General features: G+C 47.4%; 1 protein-coding gene across 17 annotated transcripts in view; it reads left to right on the plus strand.

Annotated features, from left to right (window-relative positions):
- Nucleotides 1–14831, plus strand: part of NTM (neurotrimin) — a 676763-nt gene that overhangs the window by 546048 nt on the left and 115884 nt on the right. For all 17 annotated transcript variants that reach the window (XR_007353529.2, XM_048827378.2, XM_048827373.2 and 14 more), the window contains one exon: nt 2994–3226. Coding sequence is in view for 16 of the 17 variants with exons in the window: in XM_048827378.2 (XP_048683335.1) it covers nt 2994–3226 (233 nt within the window). In the remaining variant the exon portion in view is untranslated. The remainder of the gene's footprint in view (nt 1–2993; nt 3227–14831) is intronic.

The following is a 14831-nucleotide window of genomic DNA, read 5'->3' on the forward strand; positions in this document are numbered from 1 at the left end:
TCTTCATGGGTAGACAATTATTGAACAGAGAGATTAGATGAATTTCCAAGCATCGCACACTGAGTCAGTGGGAGCACCAAGAACAGAAGACACAGTTCCCAGGCCTAGACCGTCTCGGGAGATTACACCCTGAGTAAGGTTTACTGGAACTCCAGTTCACACACAGCTGTGATTTTGGATCTTTCATTCTGTTCACTATCGATGGAGGTTCACGCTATTCAAATTCACGCTCAAGAGGATTCCGCTCATGATGAGGTGGTACCTCTGTATATGGGTAAATGAGTCCCTCCTTCAAAATGAGTCCATTCACAGATAACTTTACAACAGAGAACAGGAGGACTTGTGGCACCTTAGAGACTAACCAATTTATTTGAGCATGAGCTTTCGTGAGCTACAGCTCACTTCATCGGATGCATACTGTGGAAAGTGAGCAGGTTTAAATCAAAAATCCTCCCTCCACCTTTGTGAAGCATCCCAGCTTGGAGATCCATGGACAACAATGGAATCAGACAGCATGTAATCCAAGCATTCCCTCCATACTTTCCACAGTATGCATCCGACCAAGTGAGCTGTAGCTCACGAAAGCTCATGCTCAGATAAATGGGTTAGTCTCTAAGGTGCCACAAGTCCTCCTTTTCTTTTTGCGAATACAGACTCACCCGGCTGCTACTCTGAAACTTTACAACAGAGCTCATTCGTCCCTCGTATAGCTGGGCAGCAGGCACTATGATAGGTCAAGAACAGAGGAATAGATATAGTAGAGAGGAAAGAAACGGGGGGGGGGGGTGTCAAGGTTCCTCCCCCACTCTGAACTCTAGGGTACAGATGTGGGGACCTGCATGAAAAGCCTCCTAAGCTTATCTTTACCAGCTTAGGTCAAAACTTCCCCAAGGTACAAAATATTACACCCGTTGTCCTTGGACTGGCCGCTACCACCACCAAACTAATACTGGTTACTGGGGAAGAGCTGTTTGGACGCGTCCTTCCCCCCAAAATACTTCCCAAATCCTTGCACCCCACTTCCTGGACAAGGTTTGGTAAAAAGCCTCACCAATTTGCCTAGGTGACTACAGACCCAGACCCTTGGATCTTAAGAACAATGAACAATCCTCCCAACACTTGCACCCCCCCTTTCCTGGGAAATGTTGGATAAAAAGCCTCACCAATTTGCATAGGTGACCACAGACCCAAACCCTTGGATCTGAGAACAATGAAAAAGCATTCAGTTTTTTTACAAGAAGACTTTTAATAAAAAATAGAAGTAAATAGAAATAAAGAAATCCCCCCTGTAAAATCAGGATGGTAGATATCTTACATGGTAATTAGATTCAAAAACATAGAGAACCCCTCTAGGCAAAATCTTAAGTTACAAAAAAGATACATAGACAGAAATAGTTATTCTATTCAGCACAATTCTTTTCTCAGCCATTTAAAGAAATCATAATCTAACACATGCCTAGCTAGATTACTTACTAAAAGTTCTAAGACTCCATTCCTGTTCTGTCCCTGGCAAAAGCAGCATACAGACAGACACAGACCCTTTGTTTCTCTCCCTCCTCCCAGCTTTTGAAAGTATCTTGTCTCCTCATTGGTCATTTTGGTCAGGTACCAGCGAGGTTACCTTTAGCTTCTTAACCCTTTACAGGTGAGAGGAGCTTTCCCCTGGCCAGGATTTCAAAGGGGTTTACCCTTCCCTTTATATTTATGACAGGGGGGCATAGAGGCATGCAAGAGAGTGGTGGCAAAGAGGTGCATGAATTTTAATCGTGACTTTAGTTGTCTTCCATGTTACTTTTATCATTGTTTATTACTTAGACTGTAGTAGCACCCCCAATATACTAACACTGAGGAAGGACAAGGTCCCCAGACGACATGCAGTGTCACCAAAATTCACTGACAAAATTCCACACTGGGGCCACAGTCATCCTTGCTGTCGCTCCATTGACCTGAGGTTTCCACGTACCACCTCTGTGATCTCTGCTGCTCCCTCGCTTGTTAACTTGCAAGTTAATTTGCATCACCACTGCTGGAAAAAGTAATGAAGTTGACTGGAAAGAATATAAACATGGGATCTTAGGCTGAGCGGGTTTATCCTCTGTCACTGACGTCTAACAAAGCTCTTTCTCTGGGTTATAAAGGCTGTTAAATGCTTTGAAAGGAACAGTTGTATTCAGCTTGGATGCTTGAATGTTCTCCTGTCACATAAGGGGCTTGGGTTCACGGGTAGCACTCTGACTTTGCAGTCGGGGATCTGGGAAGCAGCATTTGGTGACAGTGACTGCTAACAAGATGATATGGTGCTGATGTGGATGAGTGAAAGGAAGGGAGGATGCTTGCAATGGGCAAACTTTAGGAAGTTGAAAGGTTTTCTTTGGATGAGTGCCCTGATCTTTTTTTTGAGACTGTCTGCCTGGAATACTTGGGAGAACAGAAGCTATTTTCTCTTTCCTGCTTCCAGAAACTGAGAGAGACTAGCTTCCCTTGCTGTGCTTCACCTTTTGTTCTCCTGGCTGCAGGGAGATGGAGATCTCTGGGGGAAACGAAAAATAAGGTTTTGCTGGGGGAGAAAAGAGATTTGAAGTTTCCAAAAAGTTTGGATTGATATTTGGACAAAAGTTTAAGGCTGTAACTAAGCTGGCCTGTGTGCACTTGGTAAAAGGCAGCTTCAAGGTGAATGAAGGGGCCCCAAAGAGCCACTTGGGAATGGACTGAGAGGAGTCCAAGCCATGTGACTCTAAAGTAATTGAGAAACTTTTTGGAAATCCTCTTGAACTGCTCTGAGGCTCAGGTGGAATTTTAGATGGAACAAGAAGCCCTGAGCACTGCAGGCAACGTGCTGATGTTCTCCTCCTGGGAAACCCGTGCTACTGGGTCTCTGAAACTGCTGCTCACAGCAAAGCTAAAAAAAGCAAAGGACAGAAAGAAAAGAGGCCGTGGGGAGCATAACCACGACGGGCGGTGTGCTCATGAATCACTTTTCTCCTTCCCTTCAGGTGCTCCGTGGATAACAGAGTCACTCGAGTGGCCTGGCTGAATCGCAGCAGCATCCTCTATGCCGGCAATGACAAGTGGTGTTTGGACCCCCGGGTGGTGCTCCTGTCCAACACCAAAACCCAGTACAGCATCCAGATCCAGGACGTGGACGTGTACGACGAGGGGCCCTACACCTGCTCCGTGCAGACAGACAATCACCCCAAAACGTCACGGGTGCATCTCATCGTGCAAGGTAAGGCCCAGGCGAGACAGGCTTTCTTGGGCTGCTGGGAGCTCGTTGCTTCCTTGGTTTCTCTTCTCCCATCTCTCCTGGTTCCTTTTCCCAATGGCCCCTTTCAACTCCTCTTCCCGTTTGCCACCATGACCTTTATTCCCAGTTCCCTTGTTCCCGTGGCTCCATCCTAGTCTCCCTCTTCCCAAACAACAGCATCTCCTTTCCCATTCCACTCACTGCCTTTGCTCTTTGCCAGCCTTGTCCCGGCTCCCCACACAGCCTGCCTGTCTGGCCTAAAGCTCAGTCCAAGTGTCATGGTGGGGGTTGTTTAGCCCCAAGTGGAGCAGGATCGTGAGGACCAGGTAGTCCAAGCAGAATCGAGCAAAGTCCATGTGTTTTATTTTTTTCTGGGAAGATGGGGCAGGGCTTGCCTGACTCCCTCTGAATAGTCATCAGGCCTCATCCTCAGCCGCTCGAGAGTGTGACACAGACGCTGTTCAAACCATTATTTTCTCACACTGGAGGGAAACAGCAAAGCAAATTATGTCTGAAGTAGTGGAAAGAGGATGAGAGGGACGAGAGCGAGCAAGCACATCCGTGCTGCGAGAAAGATACTTGCATCGGATCCATCTCTTTGTGTTGGGAGCGGATGTGTGTGCACCCGGTGGCCGGGGGGGGGGGGGGGGGGGGAGGTTGGGAATTCTCTGTGTAGGGAGGAGGGAGGATGTTTGTATTGGAGAGTTGTGTTTTCTAAATGTGCAGTCACTAATACGTGCATGCACGCCAGTCAGGCTGCTCACTTGTGTCCATACATCCATTCTCTCATAGAGCAAAGTGCCATAGAGTCACGTCACAGTGCACAGTAAACACAGCACATGGGAGTCATGGGCCCGCAATCTTCCTCCACATTTGCCATCTTCACACAGCCTTGATAAGCATCATTCTGTGTCCCGTTGAGTCAGTGACATCATGAGACCACACCTGGCTCAGGTGCCCCCTGGCACCAGTCCCTCCAAAACTTGCTTCTGCAGTCTTCCTCCACTCATCTGACCCATGTGGCCCACAAACAAGTTATCTTTGTTTGATCACCTTAACGATCTCAGAAATCATTCCAGTTATGCTATACATTTGGGTGATTACCTTCTCATTAGTCATATGCGAGGTATAGCTAATGCGAAGCAATCACCTGTAGCATCTCAATTTGAAGGCAGAAAACCCTTTATGTCCTTCTTCCTTAGCATCCACATCTCACAGGCACATAGCAAGACGCTGAAGACAAGACTCCGCAATTTCATTTTACACTTCATGAAAATACCTTTGCTTCTCCAAATTTGGCTGAGGATTGCTGGAGCAGCAGTCGTGAGTCTGATTCTGTATTGGTTGTCTGAGCCCTGGTCTACACTAGGACTTTAGGTCGAATTTAGCAGCTTTAAATCGATGTAAACCTGCACCTGTCCACACGATGAAGCCCTTTATTTCGACTTAAAGGGCTCTTAAAATCGATTTCCTTACTCCACCCCTGACAAGTGGATTAGCGCTTAAATCGGCCTTGCCGGGTCGAATTTGGGGTACTGTGGACACAATTCGACGGTATTGGCCTCCGGGAGCTATCCCAGAGTGCTTCATTGTGACAGCTCTGGACAGCACTCTCAACTCAGATGCACGATTGTTTGCCGTAGCTCTGACACAGGGAGGGGCGACTGATGACACGGCTTACAGGTTTGGCTTACAGGGAGCTAAAATCAACAAAGGGGGTGACTTTACATCAAGGAGTATTTCAGGCAGGACTTCACGGAGGGTTCCAATAAGAAATGGTGCACCTAAGTTATTGTTCTTATTGGAACAAGGAGGTTAATCTGGCCTCTGATTGATACATGGCTAGATTTACCTCGCTGCACCTTCTCTGTGAGTGACTGCAGTGTGACCTAGAGGAATGAGTCCCCTAGACGGGGGGCCGGGGGGGGGGGGCGGTGGTTTGCAAATGAGTACAAAACAAATCTGGTCTATTTCTTGTTTTGATCCACTCATCTATCTTTTACATCTTTGGCTGGCAGCAGACGGTGCAGAAGGACTGCATGCCATCCACATCTCATGGCTGCTCAGCAGAAGATGGTACAATAGGACTGCTAGCCATCCTCATCTCTTGCCTGCCCGGCGGAAGATGATGCAATAGGACTGCGAGCAATCCGTATCGCCTGCCTGCTCACCATAAGATGGTTCAATAGGACTGACTGCAGGACTAAAGAGAATGACTTGATCAAGTCACTCCAAATTTAGTCCCTGCGCCCATGTCTGCCCAGGCGCTCCTGATCGACCTCACATAGGCGACCAGGAGCACCTCGGACATGACGATGACGGCTACCAGTCCTATTGCACCGTCTGCTGCCACAAGGCAATGGGTTGCTGCCGCTGTGTACCACAGTCTGCCAGCACCCAGGAGACATACGGTGACAGTGAGCTGAGCGGGCTCCATGCTTGCCGTGGTATGGCGTCTGCACAGGTAACTCAGGAAAAAAGGCGTGAAACGATTATCTGCCTTTGCTTTCACAGAGGGAGGGAGGGAACGGGGGCCTGACGATATGTACCCAGAACCACCCGCGACAATGTTTTAGCCCCATCAGGCATTGGGATCTCAACCCAGAATTCCAGTGGGCAGCAGAGACTGCGGGAACTGTGGGATAGCTGCCCACAGTGCAACACTCCGGAAGTCGACTCTAGCCTCGGTACTGTGGAAGCACTCCGCCGAGTTAATGCACTTAATGCACTTAGAGCATTTTCTGTGGGGACACACACACTCAAATATATAAAACCAATTTCTAAAAAACCGACTTCTATAAATTCGACCTAATTTCGTAGTGTAGACATACCCTGAGTGACGTTTAGTGTACCTTGCAGTCAAACTACCCCGGTGTCTGAAGTGTTCAACCCACTCCGGTGCCTCCTTAGATTTGGGTAAGAATATCTTTCACTTTTCAACAGATGTAGATGTCACCATCCTCTTTGCCTTTCCATGTGATCTCTTTAGACCTAACTTCTCTGCTTCCACCACTATAGTTTTCTACCAATTTTTGCAGCATTTCTTGCAATGATGCAGTCAGATCCATTTTATTCCTGAAGCATAGATGACAAATTTTTCATCCACCAACGGGTACAGTCTCTTGTATGTTTCCATCAGTGGTGGCTCTTAAAATGTCTTCAACATAACAGTTGAGGAGGGAGATGCATGCAGCCCAGTTTAACATTTATCCCCAAATAATCCAACTACTTTGCTCACGGCCCACAAACAACAAAACTGTCATTTTTCCACAGATATTTTCTATCTGTTTTATTACATTTTTACCAACAAGCTGCAGGATTACCCAAAGAGGTTTGTGCCGTAAGTTGTCAAATGCCTTCACAAAATCCACAAAGACATTTACTACCTTCCCAGCACTTTTGCACTTAGCACATGCAGATCAAATATTTGCTCCACTGGACCTCTTTTGGGTCTCAACCTGGCTTGTTCTTCAGCCAGAAAGTTCTCTGTCTTGTGCACAGTTCTCTTCAGAACGATGCACAGAAGTATTTTATTAGGGCATGTCAGTAATGAAATGAAGTAATTTCCACAAACATCAGATTGCCTCTTTTTATTAATAAGAACCATCAGGGACTATGTCCAATCTTGTGGCATCTTCCAGACTCCCAAATCACATTGACAAACTTATGGTATGCTTGGATGAGTGCCCCTCTCCACTTTTAATTAGTTCTGCTTCTATGTTATCTACTCCATTGCTTTTTCAGTGACCCCACTGCATCCTCAACTGTGACATAGGAGGAGGTTCATCAGGACAAGTCAAGCTTCTTGTGTAGATTGCCCCTGCCTCTTTCACTTCCAACTTAGAATTTGTTTCGTTCATGTTCTCAGCAATACCTACCCAAAGCGCTGGGTGAAACAATATTTTTTCCTGACAGAGAAACCTTTTGAAAGAGTCTTAATGGTTTCATAGGCCTTGCTGGGGATATTTGCTACAAAGGAGTTCTGTATATTGAAGCAATCTTGTTCAAGTTAGTCTTCTTTTGCCACTTTAATCTGTGAACCTATTTCTCGTGTTAAACGAGAATATTGCTCTCTTGCAGTTTCATCGGTATTCCTTTGTGCTCTTAATTTCCTTCGTTGATCACATAACTCAATAATATTCTCTGTGATCCAAGGTTTCTTTTTTAGGATCCATTTCCCCAGGAGACCATCCATGGTCTCTGTAATGCAGCAGGAGATGATGTGCTGTGCCTGATCTATGCCTGGAGCTTTTGTTTAATCATCCTCTTAAATTCCACTTGTGCTCGATGGACTTTCAGTGAGTCAGCATTATAATGGACTCCGAGGTACTTGCTGCTCTTTTCTTGTTTCCCAGTTTGATCTTTATGTCGGCCATTACTAATTTATTATCAGATCCTATGTCGGCCTTCTTGAAGGATGGATTCCCCACCCCACTGAGACGACATCTCTTCGAGGCCATGACAAAGGCGATCTTGTTCTGAGTCACAAATGCAATCATGTCCAAGTCCTTCTCCGTGCTGGTTTGTGCTTGAACAAAGTCTTCGCTAAGACTGAGTCGTTTCTAGTCGCACATTGCATGAGTCGCAGTCCTCTGCTGTTTGTCTCGGCATAGCCAAACATCCCAACACAGCTGCACCATTCTGGGTAACTCTCGGGACCAGTGCAAGCATTCCAGTTACCCTATATCATTAAGATGTCTCTGAGGTGAACCACTGCTAGATCCTGCTCGATGTTGCGGTAGAATTTCTCAACCTCTTCACCACCACAGTCACTAGTTGGGGTGTAGCACTGGAAAACGCTTATGTTATAGGGATGGGCTGACAAGCTGAGGGTCATCGACCTGCTGCTGACTGGTTTGTATACTATCATGTAGCAGGCTGATCTGCTTCCTGATCAGCAGCGCAGCTCAATGTGTGCCCACTTTTCAGGCCATATGTGCATGCACAGTCTTCAAAACGTGTGTACTCACCAGTGTTTACATATGTGCATGTGTGTCTGTGTGGGTGTGTATCGGGCAGGAAGGAGTGTGCATGGTGCGATGTGTGTGAAACGTTGCTGTTTTAGTTGAGGGCAGTCTGGGTGAGGATCAATGGAAAACGTCTAATCCCTTGCTAGCAGTCTTTTCTCTCTGAGTTGGATGGGAGCCCTTTTAGCATGACACACCAGCTTGAGTATTGGAATCTCATCTCGGGCTAATTTTCGAATGCTGATGGGTGTATTGATTTGGCAACAAGCTGGGTTAAAAAGGCACTGGTCTGGTACACAGAGTTGCGTTATGCTAATCCGCTGTCGATGTGCTGGGGCTGAGCATTATTGACAGCCTAATGAATAGAAGGCCAAAAAGATTTCAGAGCTTTTTTTTCCCCCTCCTCCCTCCTTCTCCTTCTTCCTTTTAAAGCAATTGAGAAAACTAAACAGAGCCGGACTTTTCCCATCTCCATTAGCTGTGAAATGGACAGGAGGTGCATCGCCGCCCCAAATTCTTGCTGTTTATCTTGCAGTCTGTTATTACCTGCCTGGGTTTCTTAAGATGAAGTTGATCACCTGAAAGTTCTGGAGTTGCCGTCAGGCACCGAGGTGACACAACACAATTATATTGGATCTGTCCTGATTTCTGCTGCCAGGTTTCCTGACGTAACTTTCTCCATATCCTTAAGCATCCAGACCCCTCTCTCCCACCACCAAAGAGCCTCAGCCCACACCAGGAGGGAATGACCCCTGTCATGAAAGGATAGTTCAGTCCCTGTCCCATCTGCTAAGAATGCCAGCAAGGGAGCTAACTGTATGACGGTGAGCTCCGTGATGTGGACGCTTGTCCATGGAGAGCCAGATGGCAATCCACCAAACTCAGGTCACCCAGGCCATTGAACAGCAAAACTCACCTTTTCAAAAGAGGCCACTGGTTATGGGGGCCTCAGTTTTGTGGCACTGAACTGAAGACACCATAGACCTGATTTTAAGGGGTGCTGGACATCTGCCACTCCCACTGACTTCTACTGGGGCTGTGGGCACTCCAAAGCAACTCTGAGAATCAAGCCCAAGTTGGGCACCCGAAAATTAAGACATGCAAATTCAGTGGCCACTTTAAAACACGTCGGTGCTGGTTGTTCATGAACTGGGCTGGTTGCAAACCAACAAGCTAGGTGCAAAGTGTTAGAGGTTCTTAGCACCCACAGCTCCACCTGACTTTGTCAGCGTGATGGATCTTGGGAGCTCTGTGCTCCATCCCCAGTTTTGTGGCTCATCAGATCTCCTTTCACTTTTGTTCAAGCTTCACTGAAACTAAACTGCAGGATCAACGTTCCCTTTTCATTACTGGTACTGAACTGGACCATTCTGGGGAGGCTGCCTTTCTCTTACCTGACCTAGTGTGTTTGGGTTACAATGAAGTCTCCTACAGATTGTACCTGTTGAGCATGGTTTCTTTTCAGGGAAAGTTCTGCCGTGCATAGATGGACTGTGTTAAATAGAATCAAGAGGCACTGGCTCAAAAGACTTCATCTCCTGGGCTCCTGGCAATGTTTTGGGTAGTCAGGATCAGAAGGCTGCGGGCAGAGAGGGATTCAGGGTGAGGAACGACCAGAGTATATGCCACAAAAATGTAATTGCCCCCTGGAATCCTGGAAGAGCCTCATTTGCAAAATGCAAGGCCACAGCTCCTGATCTGTGAGACACTGCGCGGAGGAACCTGGCGTGGCTCTCCGAGTTCTGAATGAGGAGACTTCACATACAACCCACTAGCCTTTGGGACACAACAGCTTTCCTTCCTTTCATCCTCACGTTCCCCCTGCAGGTCTAATTAATGACTAAGTGCTTCCAAGCCCTGCCTGCTCCTTTCAGCCACCTGGGTGGTTGCTGCACTCTTCAGGAACGGTGCCTTGGTCTGGGGATCCCAAACAAACCTGCCTCTGGCCCCTACTGTGTCTCAGCCTTAGCGGCCCACCCCCCTCACCCTGCTCCCCATAGGACACATAAGCTATTTAAGTCTTGCAAACACAGCCCTGCCAGGGGTTACCAGGCAGAAGAGAGTGGGGAGGGGGAAGGATGGCATCTGGAAAGCTCTATTTATATTTGTAACACTCCCTCTCCTCAGCCTGCAAAAGACTCCTGCAGCCTTGTAAGATGCATTAAAGAAAGTGGGCCTTTTCTCAGTATTGGAAACAGACCGGGTGAGTGGAGCACCACATTGGCTGGGGTTGAATTTCACTTAGACACCACATTTGCATGATAGAAAATAAGGGAATTTTAGTGTTTCAGACAAACCAACCTGGGGGATATTAGCACTTTTCCATCTCTTTATCAGTTTCCCTGGCCCTATCTGACTCTTTCTGTTGTCGCTAGAGCAACTAATCACTCCCTCCCACTTTGTTTGGTGTAAATGAGTTTTCCCACTTCTTCCTGGGTCTGGTTAATCTGCAAATCCTGCCATTGTTTGATAGTTAATTACCTGCTTGCCGGGAGTTAGGGGGCTGTGTAGCTCAGGTGGAAGGGGGAAGTGCTGATACCTTGCCCAGACATAGGAAAGCCAGCAGCGCGGAGCCAGGGCGCTTCACCTCACATATGGCGCAGATGCGGTCGTGCGGTGTGGAGGCATGCAGCCCCACGAGCCTCTCTGCAAGGTGTGCGCGGTGTAGATAATGGGACCGTTGGGCCTACGGCATGTTCATGCTGCCTTTTATTTCCTTTGTGTGTCTGTTTTCATTCAAACACTGAACTCTGCCCAATTAATTTTCCTTTGGCAGCATGAGCCCCTTTTCTTCACACGAAAATAAGAATAGCTTCTAAGACCTCACTCCCCCCTCCACTTGTACTGGTGTAAATCAGGATTAACCCCATTGCAACCCATGTGGCAATGGTTGTGAAAACAGCGTAAGTGGGAAGAGAGTTAGGCCCTTGATTTCTGGCCACTCGGGCCCCAGGCATCTGGGTTGCTTGCAGGGGAACTGAACGCATAATCTGTGCCTGGCTTCATACCTGAGCCAGAGCAGAACCTGAAATCCTAGCACCTCACTGACGGCTGCCATGTACAGCACAGTCAACTCCAGCCAGCCTATGCCACTGGTAAGGAAAGGTGCCCTGCAGGACCCCACTGCTGGGCTCTCGGGGATGGCTAAGGCAGAGGGGCAGAGAATTGCAAAGCCACGGGCCCTTATGTGGATCATGCCTCCCACTCCAGATTGCAATGGGAATCATTCAGCAGGCCCGACTTCCAGATCTCATGTGAGATAGGTGGCTTTTTAGCTGTTGAAAAACCTGTTGGATAAGAGGCAGCTGGCCGGGATCTAGTAGCACTGAGTCACCCCAGGGAAGGCTGTGAAGCGATCACGCTGGGGCATTCTGCAGTAGCTGCAGTCGGAGTGGATTTCAAGAGCGTGATGGTCACAGCACAGTGAGGTCTGGAGGCCGGGGCAACTGTGACTATGTCGGCAACTCACAGGAAAACTACAGCCTCACACCCACTCGGGAACACTGATACAGCGGCTGGTTGGGGGCACTGCACTAGACAGGGCTGCTGCTGAACCAGACGAGAATATCCAGGTAAAGTCATTCCAGTTTCTTATATAGTCTGAGCTGTCACCAGCTCTTTCACATCCAACACGGCGGCCCTGGCCAGACGCTGGGATAACGGTGAAATAGAGCCAGTGTGATCGGGTGAGGCAGTGTGGCCTAACTGTCGCCTCTCGGTCTGTGTGCTTATACTTTGCTCTTCACTGTGGTATCTAAACGCATAGATGGAGCTATTGTGAACGTACTTGTGAGATGGCAGGTGTTACCCACCTCTCCACACGGTGTCACATCCACAGCGAGCAGCAGCTTTCTCCACAGTCATCTATGGCCTTGTCTAACCAAACTCATTTCTGGCTTTGTGCCCGTAGCTGACTACAGCTAGTGCGGCTTCTGTTCAGGTACCCTCTCTTGGTGTGTAAGGCCAAGGGAAGAATTTCCAGGCACCGAACAACAAACCTATGCAATAAGCTACTGGAGAATGTGATAGACGCTTGGAGTGTTAATAGCTCCAGGGAGATGCCTGCATTTGTTGTTGCAGGAGGAAAGGACTGGATGGGGGGATATGGTGTTGAGAGGCCAAGATAAAACCCATCTCTGATGCTGTGTGAAAAGCCAGCTTGCATCCCTTGATACTAAGTGCCAGCCATGGCACCCTAGCGAACCTGCAGTCAGATAAACAAGATCATCTCCCGCCAGTTTTTTTTCCCTCCTGTCACCTAATAAGCGATTCCTGCAACTGAGCTGTTTAGTATGCAACAAAACAAGGCCTCAGCACCACGCTCGGGATGCTTCACAGAGGCTGAGTTGTTCCCCTGATTTAAGAAGCCTTTTCCTGGGGCATGGGGGGGAGGAACACGAGCGTGAATCACGTCTCTTTTACTCATGTTGCACGTCGCTCACTGGGGGAAGAGCGAGAAGCCACCCAGTGCACTCGGTATATTGGTTCAATGGGTTTATAATGCGTGTCAGGGCTGGGGCTACTCCTGGAAAAGTGAGGAACTCTGTGAGGTCAGGAGTTCAACAGTAGGGCTTGTGACCTACCAGAGGGGTGCAGAATGGGAGTCAGTCAAAATGGCTGTCTCTTCTGCACTGCCGTAGACATCTAATTAACCTCGGCTAATTCTCCCCAAGAGAAGGGCTGGTTGTTAAAGGCTCATTACCATGCATGAATTACTCAAATGCCTTTGCTATTCCTCTGCCCGGTCTGCAGTTCATTCAGGCTGCCATTGAAAGCCAAGCTGTTTTCTCCCTGTCAGCCTGGTTCAGTCTTTGGAGTCCATGGGAAGACTCCCTTTGTGTGTGTCATCGGCAGAGGGGCCAGAAGAAGGTTCTGTAGACAGGCTCAGCAAGCTGGTACTTTTCTGTAGTGACCACCATTGTGTGTTCCAGAATCTCAGTGTTTATTTATATATTTTAATTAAGTTTCTCTAGACCAAAGCATTATAAAGGTAACCTTCAGGTGGTGTTCAACGCAGTGACTTTTGCCTGAGTCTGTAGAGAGCCTGGAACAATAGCACTAGAGAGAGAGAAGGAGCTATGAACTTCCCTATTTACTCATTAAAGTATTATCTCTGAACCCTAATGATGACAGCTGAAATGTTAAAACTATTGTCTATTTCACTGGTGACCTCACAAAGATGAAGGACAGTGCCATTGTGATCGTCTCAATTTACTTTGAGGAGCAGTTCATTGCAGCATCGTCAGTGGGTTGAGCCTGGGTTCTGGGTGCAGTTTAGGAATTTACCACTGTGATGGGTTCCCCCTGGGGTGCCACCTGGAACTGGGGTACCACTGAGTCCTCTGACCCACCAGCCTGGGCTTCCTTTCTCACTGTGCTGCTGTGACAAGCTGCAGACCCGCTCCCAGTTCTACACTTCCCCCAGTATTCACACAGGTTGGGACACACCCAGCTGCAGTTACATGCGGGCTGTCTGACCAGCCACTGCATGAACCAACAATAGAGAGGCTACAAGCCGAGGACCCCAGAGTGGTACCATCCTGCCTTGGCCCAAACCCTAACCAGTATGAATTTATTATCCAGTTTGCCTCTGCATCAATGTGGAGAGGAATATGCAACAGCCTTTTCCCCTTAAGCTACGATTTCCCATGCATTTCACTCAAACTGACTGGTTTAGATCAAGCGAAAACAAGTTTATTAACTACAAAAGATAGATTTTAAGTGATTATAAGGAATAGGAAACAGATCAAAGGAAATTACCTAGCAAATAAACAAAAACGCAAACTAAGTCTAAAGATACTAGAAAGATAGGATATGAATTAACAATCTCTCACCCTGATAGATGATACAAGCAGGCTGCAGATTCTTAAGGCACAAGCTACATTTGCTTTGCAGCTTGGAATCCCCATGTGTCTCATACACAGGCTAGAAATCCCTTTAGCCTGGGTCCAGCACTTCCCCCAGTTCAGTCTTTGTTCCTCAGGTGTTTTCAGGAGTCCTCTTGTGTGGGGAGGGAATAGCCAATGATGTCACTCCCTGCCTTGTATAGCTTTAACATATGGCAGGAACCCTATGTCCCAAACTCAGTTTGTGGAAAAACACTGACATCCCAAGATGGAGTCCAGAATCATGTGGCCGGTCACATGTCCTTGTAGAGTCATAGCAGCCATTACTTACAGGCTGTCTGGAGTGTTCTCAGGAAGGCTCACCAGGTGGGAGATAAGCTTCTCCTAAGGCCTATGGTTTTCCCTAATGGCTCATTGCCCTGAATAGGTCCTTCTCAACCAGCTATCTAGACCAAAAGCATCTAGTCTAGTGGGCATCACCCAGGTGTAACTAAGTTCAAAGTATAGATCCATAGACAATATTAATAACTTCAGATACAAAAATAATACATGTATACAAATAGGATAATCCTATACAGCAAACCATAGCTTTTCCAATGACTCCTCACATGACCCGCCTTGTACAAAATGCATCATAATTATGCCATAATCACATCATAACAATATAACTATGAAGAATATGGCATGCAGTGTCACAATGGCCATTGCATTTTTTTCTTATTCTAACTCTTGGTTGTAGCAAGATAAGCCGTTAAAAGGGTTGTATACGAATGT

This window comes from Caretta caretta, chromosome 22 (genome assembly GCF_965140235.1).
Source record: "Caretta caretta isolate rCarCar2 chromosome 22, rCarCar1.hap1, whole genome shotgun sequence".
NCBI classification, from domain to species: Eukaryota; Metazoa; Chordata; order Testudines; family Cheloniidae; genus Caretta; species Caretta caretta.